General features: G+C 45.8%; 1 protein-coding gene across 1 annotated transcript in view; it reads right to left on the reverse strand.

The window, feature by feature from the left end:
- The window catches only part of maptb (microtubule-associated protein tau b), a 48,157-nt gene that overhangs the window by 25,375 nt on the left and 2,321 nt on the right, over window positions 1-20,461 (reverse strand). The window contains exons 2-4 of the mRNA XM_035397704.1: window positions 5,996-6,211; window positions 2,880-2,975; window positions 131-184 (exon numbers count right to left, since the gene is read on the reverse strand). Coding sequence (XP_035253595.1) covers window positions 131-184; window positions 2,880-2,975; window positions 5,996-6,194 — 349 coding nt within the window. The 5' untranslated portion in view covers window positions 6,195-6,211. The remainder of the gene's footprint in view (window positions 1-130; window positions 185-2,879; window positions 2,976-5,995; window positions 6,212-20,461) is intronic.

A 20,461-nucleotide genomic window follows, 5' to 3' on the forward strand; every position in this document is an offset into this window, starting at 1 on the left:
TGAGGGGGTGGAGTGGTTTGGGTGATAATGTGCAAGTGCTGTTCTCTCCAGAGGCACGTCACCATGGAGACCTGGGCAGGCCCACCCCCCCCCCCCCCGAGGGAGGTGCACGGAGAACTTCCCATCATACCTTCACCTGTCACAGGAGCAGAGGGGACGATGTCATTCTCAGGTCCTCGGGCTACTGAGGGGGGGGGGAGGGGAGAGAGAGTAGGGAGGAGAAAAAGACAAAAAAGAGGGAAGAGGGAGAGGGGGTAGAGAGATAGAGGAAGAGAAAGACAGAGGGGATGAGAGAGAGATATGAAAAAGTCAATAATTTACATATTGTGTGCATGATTTTGTAATGCTCTTTTGATTGTACTGCCAGTAAACCAGCTTTGAACTGAACTAATATTAATTGAGAGGTAGAGAAAGAGCGAGAGAGAGACAAAGAGAGGGGAGTACAACACTGAGTTAGACCCACAAGCCCCTGCAACATCATACAAGAGAGAGTAGCCAGCAGGTTTTCACTGGATGCGCGTGAAACCGCGGCAACCTGTTCTGCCAGAGATACATGTGACTGGTCTGAAAGGGGAGTGGCTGGATCTGTCGCTGAGGCCTCATGGGAAATAGCATTTGACCGTCAGCTTCACGTCACGTCTTCCTCTTATGAACTCGAACGCCAGCACCTAAAGCAACCCGTCCATTCGCATATGACAGGCAGCTTCAGCTGTAGTTGTTGACAGGAGCGTCGATGGTGTCTACCTCAGGTTTAAGAAAAAGACCCCCTGAATTTTTATTTCATGCAGACGACATCAGTATAATGCAGAGGTGACTGAACTGGAGTGGATACAGACGGGTACCTCTGTAGAGGTGTTTTTTTGCTCCATATGAACTCTATGGTTAGGGAACTGGACTTGTAACTCAGCGGATGCAGGTTTGATTCCCAGCTGGGGCACTGCAGTTGTGCCCTTGCGCAAAGTACTCTGCTTTAGTAAATAAGGCAGCCGTTGAAATTAATTGTATGTAAAAATAATAATTACTATTATTTAATTATTTAATAAAAAGCTGCTCTGGATGAGGGCATCTGCTAATATGCTATTTGTGCTTGGCTAGTGAGTGCTAGCATAATGTAAACAGATTAAATATTAATACTCATGCATTCTTATGTTACACATTTAACAATGCATCATTCATATTTTAAAAAAATCAAATGCAGTTCAATTAACTCAATTACTCACTTAATTATTGCAATATTATATGTCAGCAACCTGACTTCCCCCTCCACTGTACATCCCTGGAATCTGCTGACCTTTGACCTGTCACTCCTACTCTCCTCTCTCTGTTGCCCCCCCCCCATTACCGTGCCATCTCCCAACATGGCCACAACAAGCCAAGCGCCCACGCTGTTTGGAGAACACCAAGAGCAGGTACCACCGAGCCTAAGGGTTAGTCAAGAGATAACCCTGCTCATACTGCCCCTACATTAACCCTTTATGGTGTAAGATCACAAATATGTGATTGGAATGTCCTTTAAGGAGTGAGGTCCAAATCGCCTATGTGATTAGAATGATCCCAACTGAACATTCTAATGCTGATGTCACAGTCACTACTGGGAATTGAAAGCAGTGGAGTTCTAGAACACTGACACACTGACTTAGAATTCTGAAAAAAAAGACATTCCCAAGAAAAGCCTACTCTACCAGTGGGTTAATCAGTCCATCCCTGCACTGTTCCTGCTCAGGTGCTCCGGCTGATCTTTGGTCAGAGAGGGGCTGGTGCCCTGCTGTTACTACCCTGTCCCCTCCTCCTCCTCCACTCCCAGTCGCCGGGGAAACGCCGCACACTCCCTGCCCAGATCGCCGCCCTCACACACTGTGCTCACTGCTCCAATCCCCTGGGGGAACCTAACAAAGTAACCTGAGATTTCTTCCTCAAAATCTCTTTTTGAGGAAGGACAGAAAAGAAGCCACATAAGAGCAGGAGCGACCGAACCGCAGAGTCGTAGGTTTTTGAGAATTGTAAAAATGTCCTTTTAAAGATATATGATCCCCCCCCCCCCCCCAATAGTACAGAAACATAATATAGTGGGAGACACTTAGAGTGAGGTGGCGAAGAAGTAAAAGGCTGTTGGGAATTTAATTCACTGGCACGCAGGAAATGTTCAGATCGCCGTGACTCCGGAAATCTTGGCAGGACTGCTGGGTTACTGTGTCCCTGACATGACATTCGGTACAAAATGGCGATGAAAAGCACGGGGAAAAAAAGAAGAGAGAAGCGGTTACAAATGGCGGTTATGCAAGAAGTGAAGGGCACCAGGACTGTTCTGCGAAATAAGCACGGGCAGGTCGAGCACATTGTTCAGTTTTAGATTCTTCTCACTTTCTGAAAAGGAAGTCAATAAATCCTTGAAACTCTCCAAGAAAATCAATGTTTGACATGCAAAGCAAACATGTGCCATTGGGCCCAGAAAAGGTCAAATCGTATATGAGCGTCAAGCCTTCGTGCTTTCCCCTCGATTTAATCTCAGAACAGCCCATGGTGCCCTTTAAACTTCAAAGGAAGGGAAACGTTTCGTTCGCGGCAGCGGATTGGAGCTCTCCGGAAACTGAAAAGGAAAGCTGCAGAAAGCTGAGAAAAACGTCACTGGAGACGTAAAGGGCCTGAAACCGAAACGTAAAGAGATGTTTAAAATCAGCGGCAAAATCTTGCAGGACAATGTGACGCAAAGAAAGGAGGAGGAGGAGGCAGGTCCTATGAGTAACAAAAAAAATTTAGAAGCAAAAAAAAAAGAAGCCCAAACACCCATGTGGCAATAAAGCAAAAGATAAAGAAAATATTTGAGTCTGGAGGTAAATTTGTTTTTTCGAGGAAAGAGTTAGTTAGGGAGGGCGGCATACCCAGTTGCACCTCCTCACCAGAGGGGGCGCTGTTAGATTCAGCGATTTCAGGCAGCTCCTCTGTGTGCTCCTCAGGTGCAGGCTCCATGGGCTCTGCTACAGAACAGAAGCAGGCTTTCTGTTAGTGAGAGGGGAAAACTTGCTGTTAGGGCTACCAGACATCTGCTTTTTGACTGGAATACCCGGTGTTCAAATTATTTGTACATGTCCGGTCTGTGGGGACAAGCCTCCCTTCCCAACCCCCCACCCCCCCACCATTGCTGTCGGTCCGCCCCCCCCATCCCCCCCCACCCCACCCCACCCCAGTACGCCGTTGGCTCTGAGGAGCCCCTTCCCCGGTCCGACAGCTCTCAGCTTTGTTTGCGGTTACGCTGTGTGTGTCATCCAGTCTGGACGCATTCAAAATCTGGGAACCCTTCTTGCTGTCATGGGAGTTCTCGTAAGCAGCAAAACGGGTGGTGTAGGCAGGGCACAAAAGCCCATCTGTTTATTGTAAAACACTGCTGATGATTGTGCACACCACCCAAGATCTTCTATCATATAGCATATGAGGGTTTTTTTTACTGTAACCAAAATACAGTTACACACACACACACACACAACTATGGTGATATGAACACATATAAAATCACATTAAAATCACTGCTGATTGACAAACTTCAGATCCTGTTAATTCCCATACCCAACCAAGCATCTGAACACAAAGTTTTTTTTTCTTTCTTTAAAAATAGTTCTTCATTAAAATTAAGTTTGATGACTTTCCTCCACTACAGCACCGCACTACTTCAGTACTTTTCCTTCAGGAGTGCAGAGTCTACGCAGTGTCTGCACACGACTCAGAAACACGCACTCTTCTCCTGCAAAACCTTTCCTACCCACTGCTCACCGTTAAAACAGTGTGTGGAGCGGGAAGCTCAGAGAACTGGCCAATGGCACACAGATGGAATGTTCTTAGTCTGCCGCTCGGCAACCGTTGCTACGGCTGTGATGCGTAGAATCCGAGGCGTGTATCCCAGCCTGGTCAATGTGACCGTGTCATCAAATATTGCACACCCTCGTTGCGCTTCTGGGCTTGGCAGTTGGAGAGAAACACTACTCTAGCCACAGATTTGTTTATATTTCATTTTGAGTGGTGTGCTGAGTGGATAAGGACACAACTGGGACCTTTGTTTTTTTTTTGGGGGGGGGGGGGGGGGAAGAGGAAGCTGTTTGTAGTGTGTCAACACAGGCACAAATATGGGTTGTGTGAGGAAGTGAAAGCAGAATAAAAATGTTAGTTTAAAAACTTTTGCTGGGTGTGCTTACCAGTTACACACCACTGGCTGAGCTGAGAGGTTAGTAGCCTCAGCTAATGTTTTGACTAACACTTGTCAGAAGGGGGTTAGTGCGACCTGCTAATACATGTTTTTTGTGTGTGTGTGTGTGTGTGTGTGAAAGAACATGCTCTTTGATCAAAGACTCACGCTGAAGGTAGAGATTAGAGTCATTAAGACTGCAGATAGTGCAGTCACCAAGCACACAGCCTCTAATGAGCGCCATAGGGAGGACATGTTTGGAAGCATGCTGATACTCGTGTAATGGACGGTCTGGTACAGTGTCCTCTCTGTGCCATCATCATCATCATCACCATCGCATTTATCAGCACTGGATCTGAGAGTGTAAAACTGCGATCACTCGCCACAGTAGAGCGTTATGTCTGACCCTATAGGTGAAAAGTCCTCTTCAAAAACGAAAAAAAAGCGATTGTTATTATTTGTTATTAGTAGTAGTAGTAGCCTAGTACGACCGGAGTAGTGTTGTCAATATATTATGAACAATTGGGACAGCAGTGGGTTTGATTCCCAGGTAGGACACTGCCGTTGTACCCTTGAGCAAGGTACTTACTTCAATATATATATATATATATATGTATACATGGATTCTCTATTTAAATGCGACGTAAAAAAAAAAAAAGGATCAGGGCATCTGCTAAATGCCTGTAATGTAATGTAATTGGACATTCTAAATTTGGAAAAAGCAAAATCTGGAATAAAAAATTCTAAGATCTTAAATTACAGCATTATTGATGGCAGAATCTTTTGGCCTTTGCTGGTTTCTTTTTTCTTTTCTTTTTTAGTTGAGAATGTTCTTGTCCTTCTAACTGAATTTATTTAAAGGCTAACGACGCCTTATGAACCGTACAGAGGATGAGACGGCGCTGGGAAATGCTAATTGTCTTTAGCGCCTGGCGGAGACGCTGGGTCTGCGCCAGACCCCCGGATAATGCGGAACTGCAGCTGCAATCGCGACAGACTGCCACAGCAGCAGCAGCCGCGGGTAATTATTCCCTGCTAACGGCTAGAAAATGCTGATCACGGAAGCACGCGATCGCTGCTGTTTGGCGGCTTTGAATTACAGTGAAAGGCACCAATTATTTCGTTCGGGGACCAACGCGACAGCGTTGTCGTTTCGCCCGATTTCTTAAATCGTCAGTGAAATGAAAATAAGTTCTATCGTTTCAACGTAACACCTCGGTGGCAGCGAGGAGCTGTCCAGAGTTTTTTGGCGACTGGTGCAAGCCAGGAAATTTAATTGCTCCCCACCTTTTCCTTTGGTCTTTGCCCCCCAAATTACATCATTTCATTTTTTATATATTGCACTGTTTTTACTGTAGTCACCTTTATGTTGTATATATTTTCTCACCATCATATCATTTTGTTGCTAAGATCTTTGGCAAAGTTTTTTTTCTTCTTTAATTCTAATGATTTCTAAATTCACCGAAATGTTGTTTGAACTTGGGCCAAAGCTCCTGTTACCTCCCCAGCCGGTTTTATCCAGAGGGCAGAGTATATTGGGACATCCTCTAATAAATAAATATATTCTAATTATGTGGGGTTTTTAAAAGTAAAAACTAAACTATAAAAAGTTATATAAATTTCACTGCAGTGTATTTGCATATTTTATGACAATATCAGAAAGTTCCAACAATTTGCCTATAAGCCCTTATATCGTAAAGTACTAATAGTGTGATACATTTTTTTTTAAAAATATATTGGCAGTATATTCCGTTTACCAAGTCACATAGTGATTTCCATGCAGCCGAGGGGGAGGGGGAGGGGGGCGTGGCAATCACTGACCTTTCATGAGGTCATTTCCTGGTCCCAGGTGCGTGGGCGACACCCCGTTCTTCTTTAGCTCCGCCCCCTGGTCCCTGTCACTCAGCGTCAGGTCAACCATGGCAGAGGCGACGGGCTCTCCGGAGCCGTACTCCAGGGCGTGGCTGTCCAGGGCGTGGCCGTCCAGGCCCGAGTTCAGAAAGTCCTGGTGCTGATCCATAGCGAGACGAGTTCAGGCTGAGGGAGAGCAGAACCAGACCCGCAGATCAGAACCAGAACCAGACCGGCAGATTAGAGCCAGTCGTGCAGTTAGCAGACCCAGAGGCTGTGTGTAAGCAAACTGTACTGTGTCATATCAGTTATCTTTTCTGGTGCCTTTGGTCTAAAGGCAGTTTCAGTGTGATTATAGCTAGCAGTATGTCTGGCGTGTAGCTTGATGTGTATTCAAGCTACATGCCTACATTCCATTGATTGCATGTGCTTTCAGACAATGCAAGGCAATGTTTCCAAAATGATTTCAAATACAATTTAAGGAAGAGGAATTACAGGTAGCATTAAAAAAAAAACATACAATGAAAATGAATTTCCAACATGACCATATATTAGAAACAATTTTATTTGTTCAGAAGTAGGTCATAGTTTGTCAATTAGACTCATTTTTGCTATCACATTGATGGTAATGTAGTCTATAGACACGATGGCCTAGATTCAACATTTTCCCTTAATTTGGACTGACCAAAAAATGAACGTGTTAGTTATTTTCCTCACAAACACTGTCTCGGCAAGTAAATGATCACTGAACTATGTTGGCACAAAATCTAAGCAGTTTTGCAGTTGCACTCGACTGTGATTCAAACTCAAGGGAACATCCTGATTGAAGCCACTAATAAACGCGCGATTGGTGCAAACAGGAATAAAAAAAACAAGGCTAGCATAAACCACCAAGGAGGGACGACACGGATAAAAACCATCACAGATTTCAGAAATCCCCTTCACACTGAGACGCCGTTCTGTCTGCAGAAATCCAAGGTTTCTCCCACTTTCGAAGGCGGGAGGATTTCTATGGAAGTGTCAGGCGGCCCACACAGCACGTGAACGACTGGCAGGGAAATCGGCCGCTGAACCACACCGCTGTCTGTGTGCTGCACAGAATCAGAGTCGCATGCATGTCATACCAGTAAAGCAGGACAATGCAGCCTTTGTGCCTCCGTTCATATGAGCTTTATGTAATCGTGAAGTCGCTGGTGCTAAAAAGACGGCCTCTGTCACAGAAATGGTTTGCTATGTAACACCCACCCGAAGTGATTCAGAGGGGGAAAAAAACCCTCAATGTGCAACCGAACGCACTTCACATAACCCCCCCCCCCCCCCCCCCCCCCCCCGTTAAACGCCTCACACTTTTATTTCTTTTTCTTTCACGAACAGGCTTTGTCCCCTCGAGTGCATGAGAGTGACGGCACTTTCATTTTGAGCGATGTGAACTTAAATTCCATCAAAGTGAAAGTAATGAGTCAAGACGTGTCGAGTACTTCCTCCAGGTTCTACGGGTGGCGGGTCTGATGCAGACGCTAAACCGTAACCATGTGTTCTAACGTGGTCATGGACGCCCGCACTCTTACTGTGGGTGAATTTGGTTCGCTGCAGGTCAATACGAGCAAATATAGCCCAGTTAGAATGGCTTCCGGTACTCTGAAGAGCTGGACGTCCTGTACGAAACGTTCCTGAAATGTTCCTCTAGTTCGAACCCCCCCCACCCCCCCCCCATTGGCACAAAACAGAACGTAAGAGGTCCCACCTATTAATACTCAGACTGCCAGCCCCCTTCCAAAAAAGCAGTTGCCGCCGGTGCGGGTTGTTGTGCTTGTGATAGCGGAGGGGCGAATCGGATGTGCTGGTTGTAACTGCGAGATTAATGACGGGGGATTTCCTTGGGTCTTGTCAAAGGGGAAGTGGCTCTACTCGAAACATTCATCACAGTCGACTGTGTGGCAGGCCTGTCCTGTTTCCTTTCATTGCTGTCATTGTACAAACTGCCTTGGAGTTACATGAAGTGTATGTTTTTTTTATTATTTTCACAAACTCATGATTGCCCCAATACCAGCTACTGAACCAGTGGACCACAAATTTCTGTAAATGTATACAGGATCACAAGTTTCTAATATATAGTAAATATATAAAATATACGCCAATGCAAACAAAATCTGGGCCAATCTAAAAACATACACTAAAATGAGAATATAAAAAAACTGTTAACTATACATTTAAGCACTGTTTTCAGGGGTACAACAGCAGTGACCCCCCCAGTTAACAATCCAAACCTTCAGCTGCTAAGCTGCAAGTCATGTTTCCAAACCATTGTTTCCCTCAGTAAGCTTGGGGCATTCATTGAAAAGACATCCACCCCACGACCCTTCCAATCGCAACTGATTGATCGTCCGATTTTTGTGTTGCGTGCAGTGGCAAAGCATCTCTCCCACCCCCCACCCGCCTTAAAAAGCCCAACTGAAGACAGGGACCCTTTGAACACACTCAAAGGTGTGGCTTGCCCCCCCCCCCCCCCCCCCCACCCTGTACGCGGCTGAATCGCGGTGTCCTTATCTTCATGACCCAGGCTCTCCCTCGTCCCTCAAAGAGGACGGCCCGCCAAAGCCGCCGTTTGTACTCCGCCATCGCGGCGTCTCAGAGGAGGCGGGGGCCACGCTCGGGCCGTACACCTGGCCAGGGTTTCCATGGTGATCACCTGCCTGAAGACGCGAGCCAATCGCGATCTCTCGTCTGGCTCGCGAAGAACAGCTTCCCTTTTTGAACCTGGAGGTGTGCGAAAATGTATAGTGCGTGATTGTCTGTGACGACTGGTCCCTCGATTCGACGTGATGGCACCCCGTTTGAGGAAGCCGGATTCCTCTGCCTCCACTGGGGCGGGAAGGGACAGCAGAGTGGCCACGATGAGGGTTGAATGGACAAAAAAAATTCCATTAAAAAAACCATAAAACCCAAAAAGAAAACCGCGTCCAAGCTGAACCACAGTTGTCGGTGGGGCTTCAAAAAGATTTTCCTATCACCAAAAGAGGGGGTCTGACCAAAATATTTTGGGACCCTCTGGTAGAGAGAATGCACTCTCGGGAGAGCAGTTTGGTTTGGGACTGGGAATAATGGCTGCCCTTCCCATCGCTGCTTACAACCCTACCGCCCCCCCCCCCCCCCTTGCCGTTAGTCCAAAAACCCTCGTCATCTCGACATGGTCGCAACGAGAGGCCGAGCAAATACAACCTCTGCTCCCATTAACAGTTCCCACCTCTCCAGAAGATCGATACTCTCTGTACTCTTAAAAGGGAGTTGGGGGTAGGTGGCAGTGGTGGTGGTGGGGGGGGCGGGAAGAGTGTTGATTTGGGGCCTAGTGGATCTGGGAAGCCCATTGAATGGAGCTGTTATGCTGCAGCCATTAATCTGGGGGGGGGGTGCTAAAAGGCCCAGACTCAGGGCCAGGGGGGGGGGGGGGGTCGTTGGGGGCCAAGCCCTCTTAATATTCAAGAGCCGTTTCTGCTGCAAATAAACAGAGAGAGGGAGGGAGGAAGGGATGAAGAGAGAGAGGGAGGGAGGAAGGGATGGAGAGAGAGAAGGAGGGAGGGCCTCGCACACTGAGGCAGGCCTCAGTGTCTGACACAGCCTGAGAGAAGAGAGAGGGAGGGAGGGAGAGAGGGAGGGAGAGGGAAAGGAAAGAGATAAAAAGATGAAAGGTAAGGTTGAGAGAGAAACGGAGACAAAGGACATGTGAACATGAGTGAAACAGGGTATAGCTGAGAGAAACCAAAGGAACAGAAAAAAAGAGATGAACGAAAGAGAGAGGGATAGACAGCAGAAAGGATGAGAGGGGAGGAAGGGAGATGGATAAAGAGGGAGAGACAGAGGAAGAGAGAGACTGAGAGAGGAAGAAACAGAGAAAGAAAGGGACAGAGAGAAAGGAAAAGATACAGAGAGAGGGAGAAACAGAGAGTGACAGTGAGAAAGGAAGAGAGAAAGAGAGAGGGAGAAAGAGATAGGGAGAGAGAGAGTGTGTGTGTGAGAGAGAGAGAGAGAGAGAGAGAGAGAGAGAGTAGTTGGGGCTCAGTGGTGAGTCCAGCTGCATCCTGATGCTGCACTTTCCCCAGGGTGAGGAGGCGTGTCCCCGGGCCTCCCACCCAATCACGCGCCCACTGCACCTCCCCAGAACACTAACGCTGGATCGTACTGACACCCCCTCCCCCCAACCTTCGCTGCTGGGACAGCAGGTCACCGGATGACAGGTGTTTATGTGCTCATCAGGAGCGACCCGTGGGACGCCCGAAAATGCTGACGGGCTCTTCCACTGGAAAACATCAGCGCAGACAACCGGTCACATGCATTGGGGTTCTGTGAGCGTGACGCGCCACAAACCAACACAAACCATCCCAAACCGCCACAAACCATCAGGGAAGTGGGCCACCGCTGCTTTGCAAACTTTTTTTTCGACTCGGGGCGGGGCGGGGGGGGGGGGGGAGGTGATGGTGGGAAAAGTGCGTAGATTAAAACGTTTTCATGATAACCACACCGGATGGACAGTATTAGCTATAAATACCCAATATCAGTCAGAACGTTCTTCATATCTTCATGCATGTCAAATGAATGAATTGATGTTGTGAAAAACACATTTGGTGACCACAGAGGGCACTGACTTGGAAAGAAGAAGCAAAGAGTATTTTACATATGTATGCATGATGAGCTATGACTACTGAGCGTGCATAATTCAGGCAAAAGCAGACGTGCTATCAAGTGTACTGTGAGGTGGAACGACGGAAACCAACAAATAAATAAAAAACAAACAAACATTATGTTGTTTTTCAATCCTGGCCTAATGATGCATGTTAATGATCATCATCTGTACTTCAAAGCACTGTGCAACTGCGTATTACCATATGGTAAATAACGTAAAATTCCTTAAATTCCTGTGGGACTGTGGATATCTGTCTGAATATTATTAAAAATCACTGTGTCATCCAGTGGATCATTACACTGGGCTGTATGCTTAAACAAGTGTGCTTCCTGTCTATAGAGTATGTACTTGGATAAGTGTGCGCCCTGTCTATAGAGTATGTACTTTGATAAGTGTGCTTCCTGTCTATAGAGTATGTACCTGGATACGTGTGCTTCCTGTCTATAGAGTATGTACTTTGATAAGTGTGCTTCCTGTCTATAGAGTATGTACCTGGATACGTGTGCTTCCTGTCTATAGAGTATGTACCTGGATAAGTGTGCTTCCTGTCTATAGAGTATGTGCTTGGCTATTGTGATCAAGATACTATACTTAAAAAAATGCATTCTGACCAGGCAGCTTCCACTTCAGATGAAATATGTGTTAGTTATTTTTGAACTGAAGGTTCGGTTAAACAGTGTTTAATTTAACTCCTTAAAAATGTTTTCTTGTGGTAGATGATGTGGCATTTTAATTATAAACATTGAACTCATTTCCTGTGCCGTCTGTGTGGGAGGACTCTGAACTGGAGCATTAATATTATTCAGTGTGTGCAGGTGGTGATATTATCCGGTGCGCAGAAGTGCATATCTCACATCATACGCGCGTTTAAAAAACCCCACAGACCCAAACGTACTTTTAATATCAGCGGGTGCCTCCTGGTGTGAATTGGACCGTTTGTCCCAGAGGAAAATAGGTCTCGTAAAGAAATGGCAGTTATAATGGAACGCACAGACACACATCCTTTCCCTCCAAGAATAAATTCACATTTAGAGTCAGGCTACCTCGTCACAGCCACACACACCATATGTGAAGCCTGGCAGCCATTTTGCAACAGAATGCTGAACCACATCAGTTGTGAAGGGCTGGAAAGGATTTTAAGCAGTCAGTTAGGCTGCGGGGTGACTGGCAGGCGACACTGAGAAACCACACAGGAGATGTGGCCAGGTGAGCGAGGTGACACTGGTTGTTGGCTGCTGGGTTTTTTTAAGTACAGGACCTAAGTTCAATTTAATTGTTAGCAATATGGCATCTCCTATGGCTCTGTCCCTAGATTCCTACAGTTGTTTACATATTCAAGTGGGTCCATTAGAAAGGAAAGCCCCCCAGTTACCATGCCAACAGAACTCCCAGAAACCATTTGGATTTTCTTAGGCAGGATATCCCATCCAAGAACCAGTGTTTGTCTCCTTACAATTCAAACTTTTTGGTCTACCATATGTTATACAAGGATGTTACTGTACATGACATGTTTTCATAGTCACAGTGATGCAATGCACTGTAATCCAGAGTAATCACAAAGCACAGCTTTACTTTTTTATATACACTCTCCAGTTGGTCAGCTGGGAACAACAACGGCAATGCCTCACCTGGGATTTGAACCTGTACGCCCTGATTTACAAGCCCAATTCCTTACCCACAATCCTACAGGCCAAATTCCTTACCCACAATCCTACAAGCCCAGTTCCTTACCCACAATCCTACACTGCTGCCTCTGCTACAGCACTTGTACATGATGCTGAGTGTAGCTTTACGTTGTGTTTTTTGTGTGTGTGTGTGTTTTGTGAGATGAATGCTGTGGACTGTGGACATCAGAAACATCCTTTAATGTGCTCACGTTTCTTCTCCGCAGCGCTCGTTAGAAGGACATGGCGTTCGCCTGCCCCAGCGATGGTGGGAAGGGTGTCCAGCGTACGAAGAGCCGGCCGCGAGCATCCTCCGGAACTTCAAGGTCAGAACATTCTCAGGGGGCGGAGCACGGTACTCAAAATAAGCATTTTATCAAAGCTAGCAGCTTCTGAACTAACTGCACTGACTGAATGTTTATTGCTGTTTTTTGAAGCTGTGCAAAATGCTGACGATTGCTTTACTGAGCACTCAGAAATCCTGTAGTTTTAATGTGAAAAATGAAATGGGGGGGGGGGGGTGGAGGAGGTGCATCTCTCCTGTACCTACTGAACTCAGGGGTGTTGGAGACGCCTACATATAGGAAAGGAATACTGCTAATAATGGCACTGGTATTGAAAGCAGAAATATGACTACAAGGATACCTGTAAAGACAGAAAGACAGGCCTGTCCCAACCACTATCTGACTGTTAGCTTGACTGACTATGGTGAGTATTGGAAGGGAATATTGTTATCTCTGTGCGAGTTGTATTCTGTACTGTGTGCTAGATAAGAGCCAGCCGTTCGGCAGTTCAGATAACAGGCAATAATCAATTACCACGGTAACCAGAACAAGTAATAGGTTACTACAAATCGCGTTCCTTTAAGATCCTGTTTTGTAAGTTTGTAAATGAACAGACAGCAGATGAGAGCTATCAGGCAGTCCAGCCCTGAAAAGTATTCCTGCTGACAGACCCCATTTTGTAACTCATTAAAAAAAAATAATTCACAAGATTTTTACACTATACTTAGCAGAGGGAATACAGTCATTAAAACAAGACAGATGTGACAGATGTATTTCCTAAGTGTTTAAAGCACTTGCTAATTTGTAACATCTGTCCCCAAATAAGCTGTTTAAGAGGAAAGAAAAATAATTAATAATGATAACAGTGGGATATACACATGGTTATCATCTAAGATCCACTGAAGACTGTCGTTTTAATTTACTTTTTCATATGCATACCTTGATGAGACATAATTGGGTTGCCGGCTCTGTAAGCAGTAAGTGCTCCCTCCATCTGAGTTTGCTGCAGAGATCTTTCGCTGTCTGAGATGTCCCCGCCCACATGTGCGCACACAGAAGGGAGACTGCGGGAAGTTCCTCTCTATGCGGCACTTCCTTTTAACCCCTCCGGTGCTGGAGAAACGGTGCTGGAGTGGCAGAGCGTGCGTCTCACGTCTGAGCCCCGAGAGACAGGAAGTGAGCAGGGCCTCAGCCTCTGCACTAAAGCAGGAAGTCAGAGGTTCCCGCCACTAGAGAGGGAGTCCGTAAAATTATTTCACTGATTTTGGTGAATCTGATTAGTTGGTTTTAATTATGTGTGTGTGCGCGCATGAAAGCGTCTTTTTTTACATTCGGTCGCAGGAAGCGATGCGCAGTGCTGCAGTTTAATTAGAGCGGTGTCTGTTCCGAACAGGAAGGAAGTCATCGCCAGTTTGTGCAGAGTTGCGTTTCCAAGCCCATCATGCATCTGCGATTTAAAAGCACGCTGAGCTTGAAGCATATGGAGGCAGACCGCCCCGCCCACGCAGTCGCTGCCTCCAGCACCAGCATAACCGCGCTGAGGCATTATAAATCCCCCTTTCTAATAGGACATTTACCAGCCTGTCAGGGAGTTTTATTGGACGAGGCAGTTATTTATGAATCAGCTTTTATAGGGTTGCACACTTGCGGTATTTGCTTGATACTTTAACTTCGGCTAAACCGTCTCAATTACTTACAATGAATTAATTCATTAATTATACACGTAAATAGCACCATGAAATGTATGTTCCTGGTTATACATAAACACCTATAACACCTGCTCTTTACATGAAATAGGCTTCTTAGCCATGCATAACCTAATTAATTCACAAAATATCCACTCTGGTAATTTAAAGTAGTCCAAAAACAAAGCTAGCCTAGTTAAGTACTACTTAAGTACTTCAGTTAAAGCCTCTAAAATGTAGATCATGGCCCTTTATTTACATGGTCTTCAGGTACGCTGCTCTTGGTAAAAGAAAATATGCAGGAAACAAAACTGTCTCAAAGCTCAGCCTGTTAAACAGTAACACTCATATGAGCTACTCCTGTCATTTCAGAGAAGGATCCTGTGTGCAGTTCCCCTTTAAGAGGAGGCCACTGTTGTTATGAACATGCTGGGTCACAAAAGAGACCTGGAATAAAATCCAATGTCCGATTCAAAAATAGCTTCGCCCCCCGCCCCAGATATTCCTGCTCTGCTCATGGTCTGTCCAAACCGGCTATTTCTGCCCTGTCATCCTCCCTCTCATAAAAACACATCTAAACCCTTTCAGACAATCCAGACCACGTGTCACTTTCACACTAGCAAAACAGAAGCTGGGGAAATGTTATATATATATATATATATATATATATATATATATTTCTTGGTTTAAATAGTCTCACACACCCTGCAGAAGCATAGCGATGTATGATTTGAAATTCATTTTGAACTTCATGGCTGAAGTTTTCAGTTGAGTTTCTGAAGCTTTCGGGGGGACCTGATGTTAAAATGGCAGAGCAGTGATCGGCAGTGTGTGTGACGTGACAGGGAGTCCCTGCTTTTGAGGAACATGGAGGCTCAGTGTCGCTGGTCCTCACAGTGATAGCAGGGAAACGCACACGGGAGGTACGCGGTGTGTTTTCAGACTCGGGGGGGGGGGGAGGGGGGAGGGGGGGGCGGGGGCGGGTAAAGTGTGCGGTGGCATCGAGCTAGGGATGCCAGACGTGTGGGTTTCAACCGGAATGTCCGGTTTTCAAATAATTAGAACAGGTCCGGTTTCTGGTCCCGACCGAACAGACCGTACTTGGTGTACGATATTTTCTGGTGAATATTTTGTAATGAATATGCGTGTGAACGGCTCCCCGGTCCATCAGATCGGCTTCCCGGGGTCGACGTCGGTTCATTCCCACATGAGTTCTGTGGCTCCGCCCACCTGTCCAATAACCGCCAACTTCGTTCACAATTTCTCCTCCGGCTGTGCACGTTGCTCAGTTTTTGACTAATTGCAAATCTGGCAACCCGGTGTCGAGAACAGCGGGTATGCGGGACTGGCAACCCTGCGTGGAGAGCTCAACCCTTAGTGTTCTCTTTATGGTTTTATGGAGGTCCGCTGGGGCTTTGACCCACTTTCTTTAAGCCGGCTATTAAGAGATGACTTCATCAGCAAACACACACACACACACACACACACGCGCGCACTACCTCACCCCACGGATATAGCCAGCCAGAATGTTTTTAACTTTGCTGTCTCATCTTCTTCGGATAAGAAAAAAGTTGTGTCAGTCGCTCTGGATGAGAGTGTCTGCTAAAAGCCTGTGATGTAATGTAATGTAATGTCCAGCTCTACACCCTTGTTCCTGTAACTCACCACTGAATACATACCCACTTCTTAAAATGAATTTCAAGCTTTGATTTATGCATGGCTAATGATATTAACGAGGCTGACTGCTGATATTTTGAAGAGAACATGACAAGGCATCCTTTCAGCTGATGCAAGGTACCCTTCAGTTACCCACTTTCTCATTTTGCAGGGCTGGTAAATGCCTGGGCTGGTAGTCCTCCTGAGCTGCTCTGTGTGGACACGGTGATAAAATGCATTTTGCTCACACTCTTCAGCTTCATACCAAGTCATTTTCCACCTTTTTTGTGGACCAACAAATCATGGCTTTTTGCGACTGAGATGGCACTCAAAGCCAAAGTGCACAAAGGGGCTGAAAAATTCAAAAATGCAAACGCCGCTCAAACAAAACCATGCTTTTCAGTTGACCCTTTGAGGAGCGAGGTCACAAATAGCCTACGTGACTGGAATGTTCCCAACTGAACATTCTAATGCTGACGTCACAGTCACTACTGGTAACTAAAATCAATGGAGTTCTAGAACACACCGACTTAGAATTCCTTAGAAAACCTACTCTTCAGAGGGTTAAAGAGCCCCACCCTGAATCAAAATGCAGTACGGTACTCCCCACTGCTTTTTTCTGAATCTGGGGGGTCTGTGATTCCTCACAAAAATAAGGATAGAATTAGAGGAGGGCCTGTGCTCTTATGTGCAGATTTATTTATTTTTTTTCTTTTCAAGTCCGATTTGTTGGAACAGGCGTTTCTCCCACGAGGGCTCCATCAGTGTCAGTGCGTGATGTAACAGGAAGCAACAGGCCATCTAATCACTTTACCCTCCGCCTGGGAGGGGCGGGGCTACAGCTGGTCTGCCACAATGGGAAATGAAAGCGCTGTCTAGTAATGAAATACAGTGTTCATGCAAACCACCGACTTTGTGACAACAAAACTGAAAAAAGGAAAGAAAATACAAATTGCAATACTAAGAAGGCTAAGAATGAGATCAGGTGGGGGGGGGGGCAAAGGTTGCCTTGGCACAGATTGGGTGGAAATAAGAGGGGTGCACCGATGCAGTGAGGCACAGATTGGGTAGAAATAAGGGGGAGAGAGGTGCACCGTTCCATGACCTTCACACGCCCTCAGGCTCTGTCCAGTCTGCCCTTGAAACCAGAGATGTCTCCATCGCACCTGTTTCTGGAAGGGCGCCACTTCCTGGTTCAGAAATCAAGGTTGCCCGTCTCGGGGTGCAACGCTTCGGCCTGAATCCGAGATAGGTGCTGGATTGCACCTGACTGGCGAGGCGAAAAGGGGAACATGGAAGGGGAACATCGTGGCCCTTCTCGGAGCTCTGACGGGATTTGCACGCGCGTGTGTCTCGTGTAAACCGCCCGCCGTTGAAACCCATGGGGATTTATTCTGCCCAATAGGCATGCTCAGACAGTCGTGCACGTACTGTAGTTGTTTCCTGCTTGCGGAACCTTATATGTAGTGTCTTTCACTAAGTACAATATTGGCCTCAAAGACGAGTGCACTGTTAATTCATCCCTAACAGAGTACATACGAGTCCAATACGGACTACACATACTCCATAAGAGTTGATTTAACACTTAAAATTTTACTGCGCAGCGAAAGAAATATTACCAAACTCTCACTGATCTCAGCATTTTACCGTTATTATTTTTATTTTTTTGTAGTGCTCAGTGTTTGAATAGTTTTCTTTAAGCTTTGGTCCAGCGTAGTGTTCTCTAGGGTATAATTTATTTCACAGCAGATTGCACGCTCTGCTGTGCGAAACTGGTTCTGGTGGGGGGAACGGGGGGAGGGGGGGGGCACTTAAATCCTGCACCACTGCAGCTGTAGTTCTCCTTCAAATTGCACACGCTACAGGTCCCGGGGGGGGGGGGGGGGGTGGGGGGGCCTGTCCACATCTACACAGACAGGGGCAAAACCCTCCATTATACCTCTCTGCTTCCTCTGGAGATAATTTAACATGCGCTCACGCCCACAGTAAGCCCAGATACACTCACATTTAAGGTCTTCAGCAGACACTTGTTACCATCCACAGCAATTCACACAGACTGCATGATTTTTGCACACGGCCCTATATCTATACAGCTGGATATTTCACTGAGGCACAATTGAGGACCTTGCTCAAGGGTACCATGGCAGTGCCTCACTGTACCCTTTAGCGAAAAGCACTTAATTGCACCTCAGGAATGATACCTATAACCGTTGCACTGCCGGCTTAGAGGCCTGACCGTTGTGCCACAGTGCCACCCAAACACAGCTCTTCAGTTTCAGAAGAGAAAGAGTCGGAAGAAAGGGTCACAAAACGCTCCTCTGTGTCTCCACATCCAGTTCAAGGATTCCTGGGCAAAACGCTTCAATCTGAGAGCTTCCGCATATTTTCATGCCTAATATAGGAGGTTCCATACAGAACCAAAAAGGGTTCCCCTTTGGAGATGAGAACCCAAAGAACCCATTTCATTTTCATCTGAGAATGATCTTTTTTTTTTTGGAGAGTGTAAGGGTAAAAATCTGCTGAGGGAAGAATACCTGGAATGAACTTTAACATCTCAGCACAACCCTGGAGGCCTTTTAAAGGCTATATCCTGACATCTATCTTCCATTAAAAAAACAGTTCATTTGGCTACCTGTTCTAGTCGCATCGTAATTAATTTGGGCGGGACGACTGGATATAAGACAGTCCTTTAAAGCAGTTTGTGCACATTCTCACACAGCCCTTAACCTCGTCTCAGAATCAGGGTGGCGGTGTAGTATAACGGTTGGGGAACTGGGCATGTGGATGCAAAGCTTCTGGGTCCTATTCCCAGCTGGGGTACGGCTGGTGCTTAACATGAAATTCTTTACACTCTCAGCAGAAAGGGTTCCAAAAAGCTCCTCTCTCTCCATAGAGGAACCCTATCTAGTTCAAGGGTTCTTCGCCGGGGCAAAGTGGTTCAGTCTGGGATCTTTCACACTTTTCGCACTTAGAACACAGGGTTCCACAGAGAACTAGAAAGGGTTCCCCTTTGGAAACGAGATAAAGAACCCTTTCAGAACCCTTCCAGATATCCTGCTGCATGAGTGCATGCAAAAATGTTTTATGTGTAAGTCCCCCTAGATAAATGCACAAGCTAAGTGCCTGAAAAGCAGTATAACTCCATGCACCATGCAGCTTCGCAAAAAGACACAGTATTTATTTTTGTTCCATACGGCACCACTGTTCGTTTCCCTGATGAAATATAGCCGGTCAAAACCATGCCATCCTTATTAATCACGTAAGCCTGGAAAGTAATTAGATTTGTATGCGACTAATTCTGAACGTAAGCACACAGACTGCATTAGGGTTAATGAATTCTGAGGCAAAGCGTGATTCTGCGATCCAAAGCTTATTTATTAACCTTTATACCAAGCATCCCACTCTGAATTCAAAACATGGATGATATATATGCGTTACTGCTCACTCTACAAAGACAGAGAACATTACATCATCAGGTAATTACATTACTAATGGAATTATACCACACTGTGGTGCATTGCGTACATGGGTGAAATTATCCAATTAGATTTGGGTGATATTCTTTCTTCTTTTTCTTTTTTTTGGTGGGGGGGTGGGTGCTAATTGGCTTAATTGAACTATCAGTGGCCTACTTCATGTCTGGATAATTTAGATTTGCATGAACACAGGGCATTGGCTTCCCAACAGAGTGAAGGCCCTGTTCTACGCAGAATTTGACTTTGGCAAATGTACAGGTGCTGAACAAGGCAAAATATGCACGATTGTACTATGATGAGTTGTAAAATGAATCACCATGTTTCTTGCAGTCTGTGGTAAATGCCAGGTCCTATCTGCCTAGACAGACTGAATCAATATGCACAGACAGACTGTATGACCATGCATTACACGTTTTATCTGGATTTGTACCATTTCTACCATGATTATATTGCCAGTGGTGCCCATGTGTATACAAGGTTTCACTGCCACCATATTAGCTAATTAGCGGAACACATGTACGCTGGTTTACCCAAAGATTAGACCACAATAAGATGTTTCATGTTGGGAAAAAGCAACAGTCTTTAGCTGTCATTGGTGAACGTATCATGTAATGTAGCTGAAATATCATTTACTAAATGACTGGAGTTATAAAATAGCTGAGATTAGGAGTTGGCATGGAGTTCACAAAAAGATACTGTCCTCCATGCCCACCTCCTGGTGTATATATTGTAGAAAATACTTCATCATATGCTCATCTAGTAAACCTCAGTGTTAGTTTGAAGTGAAAGTTTTAGTAGGTACAGCAGTATTGATCGCAGTGATTCTGCGCACTGTCAAAAAAAAACTATTAGATTACTCATTTTAAATTAGATTATATTCGAACATTCTTACGCGATATGACTACCCTGTGTCCTAAAAAGGTGCATCCCGAAAACTGACACATCCGAGACCACGTGAAAATTCGCTCTCCTTTGTCTGAGCTTTGCGCAGTG

Source organism: Anguilla anguilla, chromosome 17 (assembly GCF_013347855.1).
Source record: "Anguilla anguilla isolate fAngAng1 chromosome 17, fAngAng1.pri, whole genome shotgun sequence".
NCBI lineage: Eukaryota > Metazoa > Chordata > Actinopteri > Anguilliformes > Anguillidae > Anguilla > Anguilla anguilla.